A 13695-nucleotide genomic window follows, 5' to 3' on the forward strand; every position below is an offset into this window, starting at 1 on the left:
GGGTACTATTATCCAGTAATCCTCTACGTCAGTGACTAAGTTCAAGTGGATTGAGCTGCAAATGAGAGATTCGTACTATGTTATCTAGCTATGTTATCTAGCTACTACCCTAGAGAAAAAGGATGACAGAGAGAGAGAGAGAGAGAGACGAACTCAATCGAAGGCAAGTAGGCCTTATCCTTCTGGACCACAGACAGTCCTACATATATACATCCGGCCAACCCAAGCCCTTTTAGTACAGCAACTGGACCAAGACAGAAGATTCCCAATACCACGTGGACTAAGTTCATTTTTTATTTATTTATTTTTCATAATACTTTTACTATTTTCAATACGAAAAGGTATAATTTTGAAACTTACGCGACTTCAAAAGTAAGAAAGCATTTATTTATAAATTATTTCTTTACACTTTACTCCAATAACTTTGTATAAGACTAAAAAAATAAAACCTACAAAAACTGCACACAAAAAGAAAAAAAAAGATCAAAAATTCCTCTGCTGACGAAGCTCCTCATCGCTAATGAACGTCCCGTGGAACCCGTACGGCACCCTCGTCGGTAACCTCACCGTCCCCACCAACTCCATGCTGGACCCGTCCACGATGGCCAGCTCAGACCGGCCGCTTCGCTTGTCGTACACGAACCCGACTAAGTAACCCTCGTCCTCCTCTCCTTCCTTTGAACCGACCGGGACAAAGGTCGGCTCGCCCCCGAACCGGCCGTCACCGTACTCGAACCGCCTCACCTCCCCGGTCACCAGATCCACCTTCGCGATCCCGCTGCATCTCGGCCATGGCTCCGCGATCGCCATGTACGCGAACCGGCTCCTCCGACCGAGCAGGTTCGGGTTCACCTGACCCGCCTCGAGATTCACGCCCGGCACGATTTCTCTCCGGCTCGATTCCCCCGTGGTCAGATCGAGCCGGATCTCGGATAGCACGCTCCGCATCTCTTGCTCGCCGTCCGCCCGATTAAAAAACATGGCATCGGGCGGTGTCATGCAGGATCCGATGATCACGGCCGTCCGACCGTCGTCCTCCTCCCACGCGTTCCAGAGATGGAAGCAGAAGCAATCTGGGACGTCGATCCAAATCATCCTTGATTCGTCTCGATCGTATTTTGGGAGCACACCGAAGCGTGGCGTCTTTTGCGTGTCATAGTAGAGGGGAGAACCGCCGTGGAACATTCTGGAGAGGTCGAAGACGATTTGGTGGTCGGACATGATGGCGTAGTTCTCGGTGATTGCGAAGTCGTGCATCATGGTCGGCTGCGGCAGGGTGATGGGGACGTCGTCTGATTTGGCCCCTGTGGAGGGATCCACGTGGAAGTACTTGAGGTAGGGCTTGCGCACGATGTCATAGCTAAGGGCGAACAGCTCGCCCGTGACGGGGTCGATCTTGGGGTGGGCGATCATGGGGGAGTTGAGCTGGCCTTCGAAGTCGAACCTCGCCACCGTCTCCAGGTCGCCATCGCTCGTGAGGCGTATGTGGTACGGGAGGTCGTCCTCCGACATGGCGAGGAGGCGGCCGGCGAAGTAGGCCAAGCCGGCGTTTGCGACGCCGGCCCCCTGCGCCGCGTCCACCATCCCCAAGGCGGCGCGGAGGTGGAAGAGGGCGAGGCGGGCTAGCCCGGCAGCGCCGTGAAGCTCGCCGACGCAACGAGGAAAGACGGGGCGGCCGGCGGCCACCTCCTGAACTAGGCGGCTCGTGCGGGTGAACCGGCACGAGTAGGTCGCCTCCGCGGGGCCCAGAAGCCGCACTGCGTGGATCATCCCGTCGCCGTCGAACAGGTGGTGGGGCCCGGAGGGGTCCAGCATCGGGTTGGCGCCATTTCGGATATACACGCCATGTAGCTCCGCCGGTATCCGGCCGTGAATCTCGAGGCGGGACTCGGGCGGCGACTCCTGGACGGGAGCAAAGTTTCCGGCCAGCTGGACGGACGGATCGGAGGTAGGAGACAGCGGACGCTTCCTCTCCAACGGTACGACGACTTTCTCCTCCACTGCATCGAGCGCGGACGCTAGAAGCTTCTGCAACGGGTTTCGAGATAATTCCGGGGCATTCGTGGTACTAATCCTCCTGGTAACTCTCGGCTTCGTAGCTAGATTGTCGAGCTCCTTAGGAATGGGGATGGCCTTCTTAGAAGGCGTAGTGAGCATCATGGATGCGGAACGATTAGGAGTAGTAGGAGAGATGCCAAGGCTATGCCGGACGTTATATTCGATGTGGCATAAATTAAATAACGGGCAAACATTTATATACAATATCGGGAGAAGAAGAGGGTTGGTCTAGTTGGAGGACACGTGGAGGTGGGGTAAGATCGGTGGTCCCACGTGGGCTCCATGTGGGATGGAAGGTGGAGGCCACGCCCCGGGGGTTGGGGTGAGGGACGTGGGAACGGCTACGAGGCCAAGACGCCCGTGGATTTTGCGGAAGCTACTTCGTTCGGGTGCAGTGAATACTACTAATTCTTCTTCTGCTACGTTTCCATTTCCGGGGTGCTCTCATGGCGGTATTAGGTAAGGGGAGGTGGAGGGAGACGACGACGTCTAGATGACAAGTGTCCCAGTGAAGGGGATGGTTTGGATTTGTGCGGTTGGAGGGAAGTGGGAGTACCACCGTCCTGGGCGAAGGCGATTGGAACTCACTCACATAATGTTGTTATATTCATTTTTAGTTCCACGAGGGAACTCATGCACAAATACATTTTTCGGATGACAATGTTTAGAAAATCCCACTCCCACGTTATATTCCTTATATATATTAGGAATATGGTGGTGACATCGTTTATTTATTTATAACAACTATAAGCTTGCTTGCAAGATTAGTTTACAGTCAGCAAAAGTTAAAGAGATAATTTATTACGCTTAAACTATTTTCACGTGCCTCCTGACTTGTTTTACGACAGAGATTCTCAAACTATTAAAAAATTTAAAAAGACCAAAATGCCCTTCTGAGAAGGAGTATTTTTGTAAACTAAAATTATATTTCTTACTTTCTAAAATATATAAGGATATAATTTGATAATTTATGGATGAAAAAAACAAATGATAAGAAGCTACTTTTTTGTGGGAGAGGTGCATGTATTAAAACTAGTGATGTTTAGAAGAGTTTTTACCAAAATAGTACTATTTGAAATTTAATTTATCAAAAATGGATTATCGTCTAAATTTACTATCAAAAGAGGTCAGTTTAACTGTAGCCCTACTAAAAATGCTTATAAGTTGAGTATTCTACTATTCCAAGTAAAACGCTAAACTTTTCAGTTTTTTTGTTCCTATAGAAACACTGAACATTTAAGCATTATCTATATTAACGAATTAACGTGTTGGTTAAACGTTAGGGTTAAGCATTAAAGAAAGGCTGCCCAGTTCGGTAGCTATGGTAAAATGCTAATAACTTCAACGTTTTTAGTAGGGTTTCTAAAACCTGAGAGCTCGTTTTCTAGCGCGTGAAGGCAGTTGCAAAATAAACGCCTAAGTGATGAGCGTCTTAAATAGAAAACGTTAAACTCGTTAGTGTTTTATAGAATAAAATGCTGAAAAGTTTAATGTTTCATACTTTCACTAAAGTGAGATGCTAAACGCTTTAGCGTCTCACGTGACTTCAACCCTTACCCTAACTAGTAACTAATCAATAGTTCTCAACTCCTCATATTGAGAGTACACTAATTATTGACAAAGAAAATAACTATACTGATACACCAATTGAAGTTCCACTATATAACTATACAGATACACCGATTGATGTTACATGAATATCTAATGAAGAACTCCATTAACCAATAAATGGAGGCTCTACTCAACCAAGCCAGGAAGGCCCTAGTGAACCACTTGGAGTCACTAGAATTAATGAAGGTTGTGGTATAGGTTTAGATGATCAATCTGCTGATACAGCTGTTGCACGCATTATTTGCATTATTTAAGGTGAATAGAATATTCATGTATTATACAATATACTACGAGTTAACAAACCGTTTGAAACATCTAATGAAGAGGATATTGATGCATTGTTAGAGGGTGATTCAATTAATGATGAGTCTAATGGAATTGCAGTCAAACCAATCGATAGTTTTGATCTGATGCTGCAATTATACAATGTAGATTTGACCCAAATTGTTGATGTTATTAATCCACTTGCTTGCCTACCTACTTGTAACGCCCCTGCTCAGCACGGGCACATGCACGCCCACGCGCCCACACAGCATTCGCGGTGCACGCGACAAGACGGGTGGGACCCGTCACGCACAGATACTCTTCTGTACACATATAATCATGACATCATCAAATACTACCTGCTAGCATATTCATAATCATATAACCCATCACTAATTAAATCATATTATTAACCAAATAAACATGTTAATATATGAATATCCCAGTCCACAATAATATATATTAAACCACTACATAATTTGACAGTACCCACACAGGCCACAACAAACCATCAAGATACAACTAAAACGACTAATATAAGAGTACATTATGATTCGACTTGTATTATACAATTCATTGTCTAATACAATAGAGTACAAATATCAAATACTAGTACAACTCAATTTCTATATAAACTATCATCTATAATGTCTCGCATCTATAGCTCACCTCATCATCGCTCTAAAATATCTTCTTATCTTAAGCCGCTATCACATACCACGTATCTGAGTGGGTTAGAAAAGAAAAATAAAGAGAGTCATGAGCAAAATACTCAATGAATGGTACCTCGAATCAATGATGTCAAACAGAGAGTAAATAATGTACTGGATAACATGAATCAAAAAGAGCATCATGTCATGAATGAGTATATGAATGTTCCTCAATAATACATAAATGAAAAATAGATAACATGTCATGTTATAACTGATATAATATATAATCGTCGACAATGTATAAATAAATCTCCATGTCATACCATCATCATAACTCTTTCTCAAATATGACACATGATGCATGCTGACCATGACCATGCTATGATATCAAATGCAACCATATATAATGCATATTGATCACTCGATAATCAGGTAACCAAATGATAATGAAATTATATGCATTTCTCAACATCACAATCATCAATCATCATCGACATCTCGATATAATATCATCATACTAGACCACTGTGCACAGTCAATACCCAGTACCCGATCTCAACATCATGCCCGAAGGCTCAGAGCATACTCTGTCATCCGCAAGGAGTATCTCAAATATAATCATACCCTGCCATCTGCTAAGGGTATCAACATCCATCCGAACCGGACACCCTTCTAGCTGATAGAAATCTCGTGAGGATAACTCGCCATATATACCCTGGCGAACGGCATGTGTCCGAATGCGCACACAGACTAACGACCTCGGACGTAAGGCCAATAGGATCGCGACTATATCGAGCGATCAATCATCCACCAAGCGCGTCCTAACCCTCGCGCCCACTCGGGTATCCTCACGCTTTCTATCAACTATCCTATCAATCATATTTCATGCTTTCCTTCTAAATGACAGATCAAATGCATATATCCAGTACGATAACAAGTCAATGCATAATAGGAATTTAGGTGGAATAGGAATAAAAAGAAAATGATGCAATGTAGTCTCCAACTATATCGTCAACACATGCATACTCATGCTAATCTATCACATACATACTCATGCTACAGATCAATTCAGTAAACAATCATAATAATAGAATCATCTCTAATCATCTCTATATATATCACCAATGTACTCATATCCCAAATCAGCATAATTGAATGCATGATAAAATATGCTCGACTATAATCATCTCTAGATAAAATCATATAATTATGCTGGAGGCCAAAACATCCGTGTACATAAGATATAATATATCCTAATTTGAGAAAGGCATCTAGGAGATAAGACTACTCACCGTCTGATCATAAAACACAAACCACGCATCTCTCACGTCCGTCAGGTAACCGAGTGACATTCATCGCTAGCAAAGTCCACATGGTCTCAAATAAGGGGTTCCGGATCTGAAATATTTAAGTAGTATGATGTTAGTCATTTATCTAATTAGAATTAATTCAGTTAAAATATAAAGGTTTATTAGGTTTAGAATCACTTTTCTTTATTTTTGATTACATAACTAGGTCTATAATATAGATACGATTCAAATATTATAATTCTATTATTATTATAAAATGTTAGTTATAACATAAAGAGAAGATGCCTGTTTCCTTTTATATGAGAGTATTTCTAAATATATAATTATAAAATAAAATAAAAGGCTACATAAGTATAGACAATGTCTAATTATAATTAATTTTATAATTCATACACTATCTTGATTAATTAGGGACAATGCAGTCTTTACTCGATAAAATAATAAATAAATAACTAAATAAGCTTAGTATTTTATTTGTTGCAGAATAATCATAAAATTAATAGAAATACTTAAAATATATATGATGAGGGTATTAGAATATAAATCTAATAATTATAATTTACAAATCTATTTATTAATCTAATAGATATATAAATAAATAAATAGATATAAGTATTACCTATATTTATACCTAATTAATCATTAATTATAAAATTATCATTAATAAAATTATATTGAAGAATATATAATATTATTAAAATAGTTAATGTCTAAATAATCTATTTGCATTAATTAAGAAGAGAAATACCTAAATAAATAACATAAATGAATAAATTAAATCTGCCATAAGTCCGGGCTCGGCCAAAGATCGTCACATGTTCGATGTTGGGCCGAGCCCAAAGACTATGCGAAAGAAGAAAAAGAAGAAGTAGAAGCCGAGTAGGAAGAAGAAAAAGAAGGAAAGCAGAAGAAGAAGGAGGAGGAGGAGGAGGAGGAGGAGGAGGAGGAGGAGGAGGAGAAGAAGAAGAAGAAGAAGAAGAAGAAGAAGAAGAAGAAGAAGAAGAAGGGAGGAGAAGGAGAAGAAGAAGAGGGGGAGGGGAGCTGAGGGAAAAGAAAGGAAGAAGAAATAGAAATAAGAAATAAGAAGAAGAAGAAGAAGAAGAAGAAGAAGAAGAAGAAGAAGAAGAAGGGAGGAGAAGGAGAAGAAGAAGAGGGGGAGGGGAGCTGAGGGAAAAGAAAGGAAGAAGAAATAGAAATAAGAAATAAGAATAAGAAGAAGAAGAAGAAGAAGAAGAAGAAGAAGAAGAAGAAGAAGAAGAAGAAGAAGAAGAAGAAGAAGAAGAAGAAGAAGAAGAGAAGAGGAAGAGAAGAAAGAGAGAAGGTGGGGGAGGAGCTTACGGACCCGGGCCGACGGGGAGGGCACCGGCCGCTGCTGGCCAGCCAGCGGCCGGCCTCTCGCCGGTGGCTCGACTCCGACGAGCTCGAGAGAGAGAGAGAGAGAGAGAGAGAGAGAGAGAGAGAGAGAGAGAGAGAGAGAGAGAGAGAGAGAGAGAGAGAGGGAGAGAGAGAGAGCTTCTCACTGGTGGCGGTGGCTTCGGGAAGGTGGTGGCGGGTCGATGTCGGCGACGAGGAGTGCAAAAGATAGTGGAGAGAGAGTGGAGTGAGAGAGAGACCGAGAGAGTGGAGTGAGAGAGAGACCGAGAGAGATAAATAGATAGAGAGAGAGATTTAAAGAGAGAGAGAGGAGGCGGTGGAGGGGGTTGCGGCGGCGCCGAGGCCCGCCGCGGCCAGTTGGCCGCAGCTCGTTGGCTGCGGCTGCGGCAGCGGGCACGTGGCGCCCCCACCACGCAAGCTGCATGATTAGCTTGCATGGGCACAAGGCCGGCCACAGTGTGGCCGGTCGCGTCGCGCCCAAATTTTTTTTTAATTTTTTTTTTTAAGATTGGGTTGTTACACTACTCCTCCATGGTATATTGGCGATGATTTGCATGTTGGGATGTTATTTATGAGCAAATGATGATGGTGTGTTTTTCTTTCGCAAATGCTATGGTCGAGAGTGAGAATGCTGATAATTGGAGTTGGTTTCTTGCTTGTTTGTGCTCTAGGATTATACTTCAGAGTACATAGGGCCTATCGATGCATGTGTGTTATGGTTGTAAAGACACCATAGAATAGAGGTGATATGGAGGGGAGGTTTGTATTATTGATTATGTCCTACTTTTTATTTTTATTTTTATGCTCAACTTTATAATTATAGTTCACATTTTTATTTTTAGGATTTAGGGCTTCTAACATGTAGGTGTTGTTTTACACGTACTATGAGACAATGGGAGGCTAATCCATGAATAGTTGATATCCTAGAACAGACCGGATTCTACTATGTATATCGATTTGTTAGAATACAGATTGATTGGGCATGGATCACTATACTTGTATAGCATTGGCGACCAAAGACACACACATTCCATATGAAGGTTGGAGAGATCAGTATTACGTTACAGGATGTTGCTATACTATTTGATTTATGTAGGGCTGTCAAAAAAGCCCGTGGGCTCATGAGGCTCACGGGCTCGACACGATAAGAGCTTGGCTCGAGCTTTAAATGAGCCGAGCCGAGCTAGAATTTTAAGCTCAAAAGTATTATGGAGCCAGCCGAGCCAGCATTGGCTTGCTCAGGCTTGGCTTGATATATATATATATACCAACCGTTGGATCTAAGATCCAATGGTTGGTATGATCTCTATAAATAAAAGAAAAAAGCCTAATCTAACTCCATCTCTCCAAACCCATCGATGCATCTCCCGCCACACCCCACACCCCAAACCCTCTTCATCACCTCACCAGTCACCACTGATGAACATTCACCGCCGAAAACTCATCTCCACCGCTCAAGCATCCTCACTGAAGCTGCACCGAGCGTCCTCATTGGAGTTGCGGCGGGGAGTGATCGATGCGGTCGAGGATGGTGGTGTGAGGGCTCTGCTCTGGCCACAATGGAAGCATTTGCGGGGTCGTGGCACAATCTCTCGGCCATTGGCGAGGGCTTTTTCTGACGAGGCTGCCGTCGCCTCATCGATGCCTTGCCCCAAATCCTCCCTAGTGAGTCGAGCTGTCGAACCGAGCTCGAGCCTCATCGAGCTAGAAGTGAGCCGAGTCGAGCTCAACTTTTCTAGATCGAATTAAGCTCGAGCCGAGCTGGGCTAGCTCGCTCAAGCTCGGCTCGTTTACACCCCTAGATCTATGCATCCATGAGCCTAGCGTGATGGGGACCACAGCTCTTTAGTGGGATGGTGTATGTCCAAAGCTCCTAGTAGTTATCTCACTTTAGGCAGTGAAACTTGGTTCATTGCTACGCATGCACTAGTTGAGGGAAATATTTGACACCCTTTCGGTAGATGTTGATGTTCAGATGATTAGATTGTATGCTAGGGCTTATATTTTGGCGATCATGGGACCTTAATTTTTACAAACAAGTCTGGAGATATAGTGCAATTGATATATCTTCTACTATTACGGGACTTGAACTGTACTAGCAGACTTGGTTAGGAAAGTTTCACATTAGTAGTACTTTATCAAGAGTTATGTCGTGCTAGTCAACATATGATGTAGGAGAGATAGTTGGGCCACTTATTTTATTACAAGTATTTATAAGTTGATCTTTTGGTAAGTACTTACATATAATTATATTTTTTTTTGTTTAAGTTATTAAAATAATGTTATGTTTGGGCATGAGAGTGACTATATGTGAGCAAGTATGACAAACAGTTGGCTCTCACTGAGGTTGTCAATACTGAGCCAGAGGAGTCATAACTAGCTTAGTCTTAGTCGGGTGGTGCAGTTGGTGCTAGGTAAAAGTGCAACTGAAGTTATAACCAAAATCCGGCACCGCATATATTGCATTTTTATCGAGATCGACTAGACCAACAACACGATGATCAGGTAATATTTGAAAATATATAAAATTACTTCTAACATGATATATTTAACTTATTTTACTAATGTGCATATTATATGAGAGCCATATATAGAAAAAGCATTGGCTGAATTACTAGCAATATGTGCAACAGATAGAAATAATTGGAGGACGAGGGCACCACTTATTTATTTTGATATTGTTGAGTGGCATTTTCCAGATCGAGTTATGCGTCAGTTTGGTCGAACTCAACAAATTCCTCAAATTCCTACTCCATGCAATACTGAAGACAAGCTTCACATTATTGATAAACGTGGTAAGATTACTTATGATTAGCAGACTCACCATGTAGAATATATTGCTATATGGGAGCAGCGTGAAGCCAGCATAGTGTATTCATTGCTAGTGGTTGCAGTGATGAGTTATGGTGATCTTAATATTTGGTGTTGGTTTATACTTTATTCAATATTCACCATCGAGACTCAAATGCACTTGCGACATGTAGTAGTAGTAGTCGAGCATCGATATGTGTGATTGTTGACATATGTGCTAGTGCATTGCAGATGGTTGATGAGTCGCGATGTTTATATGCTCCTCCTATAGTGCATAGGCTAGTGTCAGCTCCTGCAGAGCATCAGCCATTACCACCCCCTAGAGTTAGAGGTAAAGGTGGAGGTAGAGGTAGAAGTAGAGCAAGAGGTAGAGCAAGAGAGAGGGACAATTACTGCGAAATAAGCCATAGAGGAAGCGACTATACATGAGCCAACTATAGAAGAGACGACTAAAAAGAAGCCGACTAGAGAGGAGACTATAGTAGAGCAGCGAGTAGATGTAGACATGCCTATTTCACAGCTTACCAAAAAAATAAAGAAACCACAACATTTACGATTTTATATGCCAGAAAGATAGATACTTATTTTAGGAATTTGAAATATTTTAATGTAAATATATGTTATTTAGTGATTTTAATTTTAATATGATTTGACGTGAATTTACTGATTTTACATGTGTTTTGTGGATCCTCAAATATGTAGATGTTATGCTATCACCAAAATATCTTTATTATTATTATTATTATTATTATTATTATTATTATTATTATTATTATTATTATTATTGTGTTTGAATATATTTTCCTTTAGAGTTGACTCATGATTATTTGGTGGTCATGAGTTCGAAAGCTTTCTAAAGATTGTTTATTTATAAATTTTTATTTTGTAAATGTGCACTCTCACTTTTTGTATGAAAATATTCATATAAAGAAGTTGTACTGTGATTAACTCTAGTTAGTCCGTCTACACTAAGAGTTGAGCAAGTCGTAGTGCTTTTTGGTTATTCATGAGAGCTGGCAATTTGTGTTTAGATGTGGTGTATCAGATATCTCGGAACACTCCATTGTGCTAAAATATAAAAATAATAAAATGCCGTACCATTCAGTGTTTATAATTATAAAACATTGAAGAGTTCAGCGTTTTATATTATAAATCACTGAACTCTTCAGCGTTTTAAATACCTAACTACAAACACTAAAAACATCGTTAACTATAATAAGAAACGCTAAAATGTTTACCGTTTCACTCTTTAAAAAATAATTTTCTTTCAAAGGTAAAGCACCAAATATTTTAGCATTTTAAGTAAGGCTACAATTAATAAGTCCATTTTAATAAATTAAATTTTAAATGGTGCTATTTTGGTCAAAAACTCTGTTTAGACTGTGTAAATATAATCAATCTAAAATAATAAATAAAGGCCGCCCAGCGCATAATCTGACCGGCCAATTAAGAAAAGTAGGATTTGTAGTGCTTTTATAAGAAATGTTATCCCTACAGGTATGGTGATGGTAGACACCAGGAAGACTTTTTGCTCCAACTACGTACAAATTCTTTACTCAAAAGCGAAACCGATGATGACCAGTACGAAACACTATGCTTGGTTAGAGTCCAAAGGAGGAATAATCCTTGGACTTATTATGTTTCAAATCCTCATCTCCCCCCCCCCCCCTTTGGCCCGTTGTCGCTTGTTGGAATATTATTTATGTCAACTTGTTCCAATGTGCTGATCTGCGAGTGTGTTCAGCTCGTACTTTCGGCTGGTTTTCATATTCTGTATTAAAATGATTAAGTTTTATAAATTCTGTTTAAATAATATAAAATTATAAATTGTGTGTGGATTTCGATAGTGCTATTCGTGTGTGTCAATAGATCATTCTTTAGATAAGATACATTGGTGCATATTAAACATATCCCTTTTTATCAGTTCCTTTACTTCACTGTCCTCGTGTTATAACCAAAGCGTTTGCTGGGTTTTGTCCAACCCTACCATAAACAACTTATTCGGCTTTACTTAATTTAGGGTATCAGATAAATGCACTGATTTAATTAGGCACTTCTAGCTCAAAACATGTATAGAAATGGGTTCCTTTCTAGTAGTATTAGAAACTTTAGAAGATATATTAGGGCATGTAATGAATATATGCTTAGATCTTACGACGAAAGGTTAATTATGGATTTAATTGGTGTAACTGGATCGATATTATTCGTTAACCCATTTAGCTCGGATCCGATTACAAAATCTCATATCTATTTATAAAATAGGTCGAATTTAATTTCATGATTACCGGATCTGATATCAATGTACCAATTTGTTGAAGTTCTGATGATATATTATAATATATAATAATTTAAAATCTTTCTATATGGCCAAACTAAAGAGAGAAAGAGAGGAAAATGAACTTTTATAATATCCTCTTTATCACAACCAATAACATCTACACATTTATATATCATCATTTATTTTGGTAATGCATTAAAAATGTTTATTAAATTATTATCTCATGATTAGGGGTGTAGACGAGTCTGGTCTGCTTAGGCTTAGCTCATTTAATAAACTAGCTCTATTTTTTTTTTTTTAAGCTCGGTTCAACTAAAACTGAGTCGACCTGCAGTCATGCACCGAGCTTAAGCCTTAATCAAGCCCAAGCATTAAATGAGCCCAAAGTCCTTATATGAGCCATCGGATTAAAGCTGACCATAGGGCGGGCCGGGCTGAGTTTGGGCCCGGCTTTTTGGGCGAACCTAATTTAAATATTTGTTCACGGCTCGACTCACCAATCACTCGGACCGGGCCGAGTTTGGATCGGGTTAGAATATTCTAGCCTGTTACCGTCCACTAGCCCATTAAATATTAGGCTTGGGTTGGGTATAATGGGTCTAATATAATGAGTTAAATTTAAAAAATATTATATCTAATTGAGCTAAGTTTAATACGCTTATATGAACAATTTTAGTTATCTTCCATGGAAACATATTTATATTTTGATATATAGTTTACTAAATATCTGATATGAAACTAAAAATATTATAGGAATATACATGCATTATGGATCGAGTCATATATGAGAGTAGTGGGCCGGGCTTTTTGGCCGAGCGGGGCGGGCAAAGGCTTAGCGCATGCCACCTACTACCATCTCAGGCTTGGATCGGACTGTGCTTAGCCCCATTAAAATTAGGCGGATTCGGACCGATCAAGCCTAATAATCATCTCTACATTGGATAAAAGATTTATTCAACTCAAAATGACTCATTTATTTTGACAACCCTACACGTGATATTTTTTAGAATTTTTTATATAAATGCATTTATTTGACAAAAATCCGAGTCTTAACTATTGCTCGATTTGTATTATAATTCAATGCCGGCATTTGCATAAATTTTTTTTGAGTTATTAAAATAGCAAAAACAAGCACTTTTGTGTACATATGTTATATAAATTGTAAGTATTTTATTATAAAAAAATATATATTTAGTATAAAAAATAAATGCGGCCAGTTTTAGGAGCTTAATCTTATTATTATTATTATTAAAACTTAAGATTTTTTTTCTTCTGCAAATAGCCCAAATTTGACTTATATTTGAAGTGATTCAATAATAAATGGTTCCCATATAGA

The 13695-nt window shown here is 40.0% G+C and overlaps 1 protein-coding gene across 1 annotated transcript; it reads right to left on the reverse strand.

Annotated features, from left to right (window-relative positions):
- Positions 1-368: 368 nt before the first annotated feature.
- Positions 369-2704, reverse strand: LOC140783480 (9-cis-epoxycarotenoid dioxygenase NCED3, chloroplastic-like). The gene has a single exon (XM_073130376.1). The coding sequence runs from the start codon at positions 2158-2160 to the stop codon at positions 484-486; it is 1677 nt and encodes a 558-aa protein (XP_072986477.1). The 5' UTR covers positions 2161-2704; the 3' UTR covers positions 369-483.
- Between the last annotated feature and the right edge of the window lie 10991 nt (positions 2705-13695).

This window comes from Typha latifolia, chromosome 3, assembly GCF_019914945.1.
Source record: "Typha latifolia isolate L0001 chromosome 3, TyphaL0001v2, whole genome shotgun sequence".
NCBI classification, from domain to species: domain Eukaryota; kingdom Viridiplantae; phylum Streptophyta; class Magnoliopsida; order Poales; family Typhaceae; genus Typha; species Typha latifolia.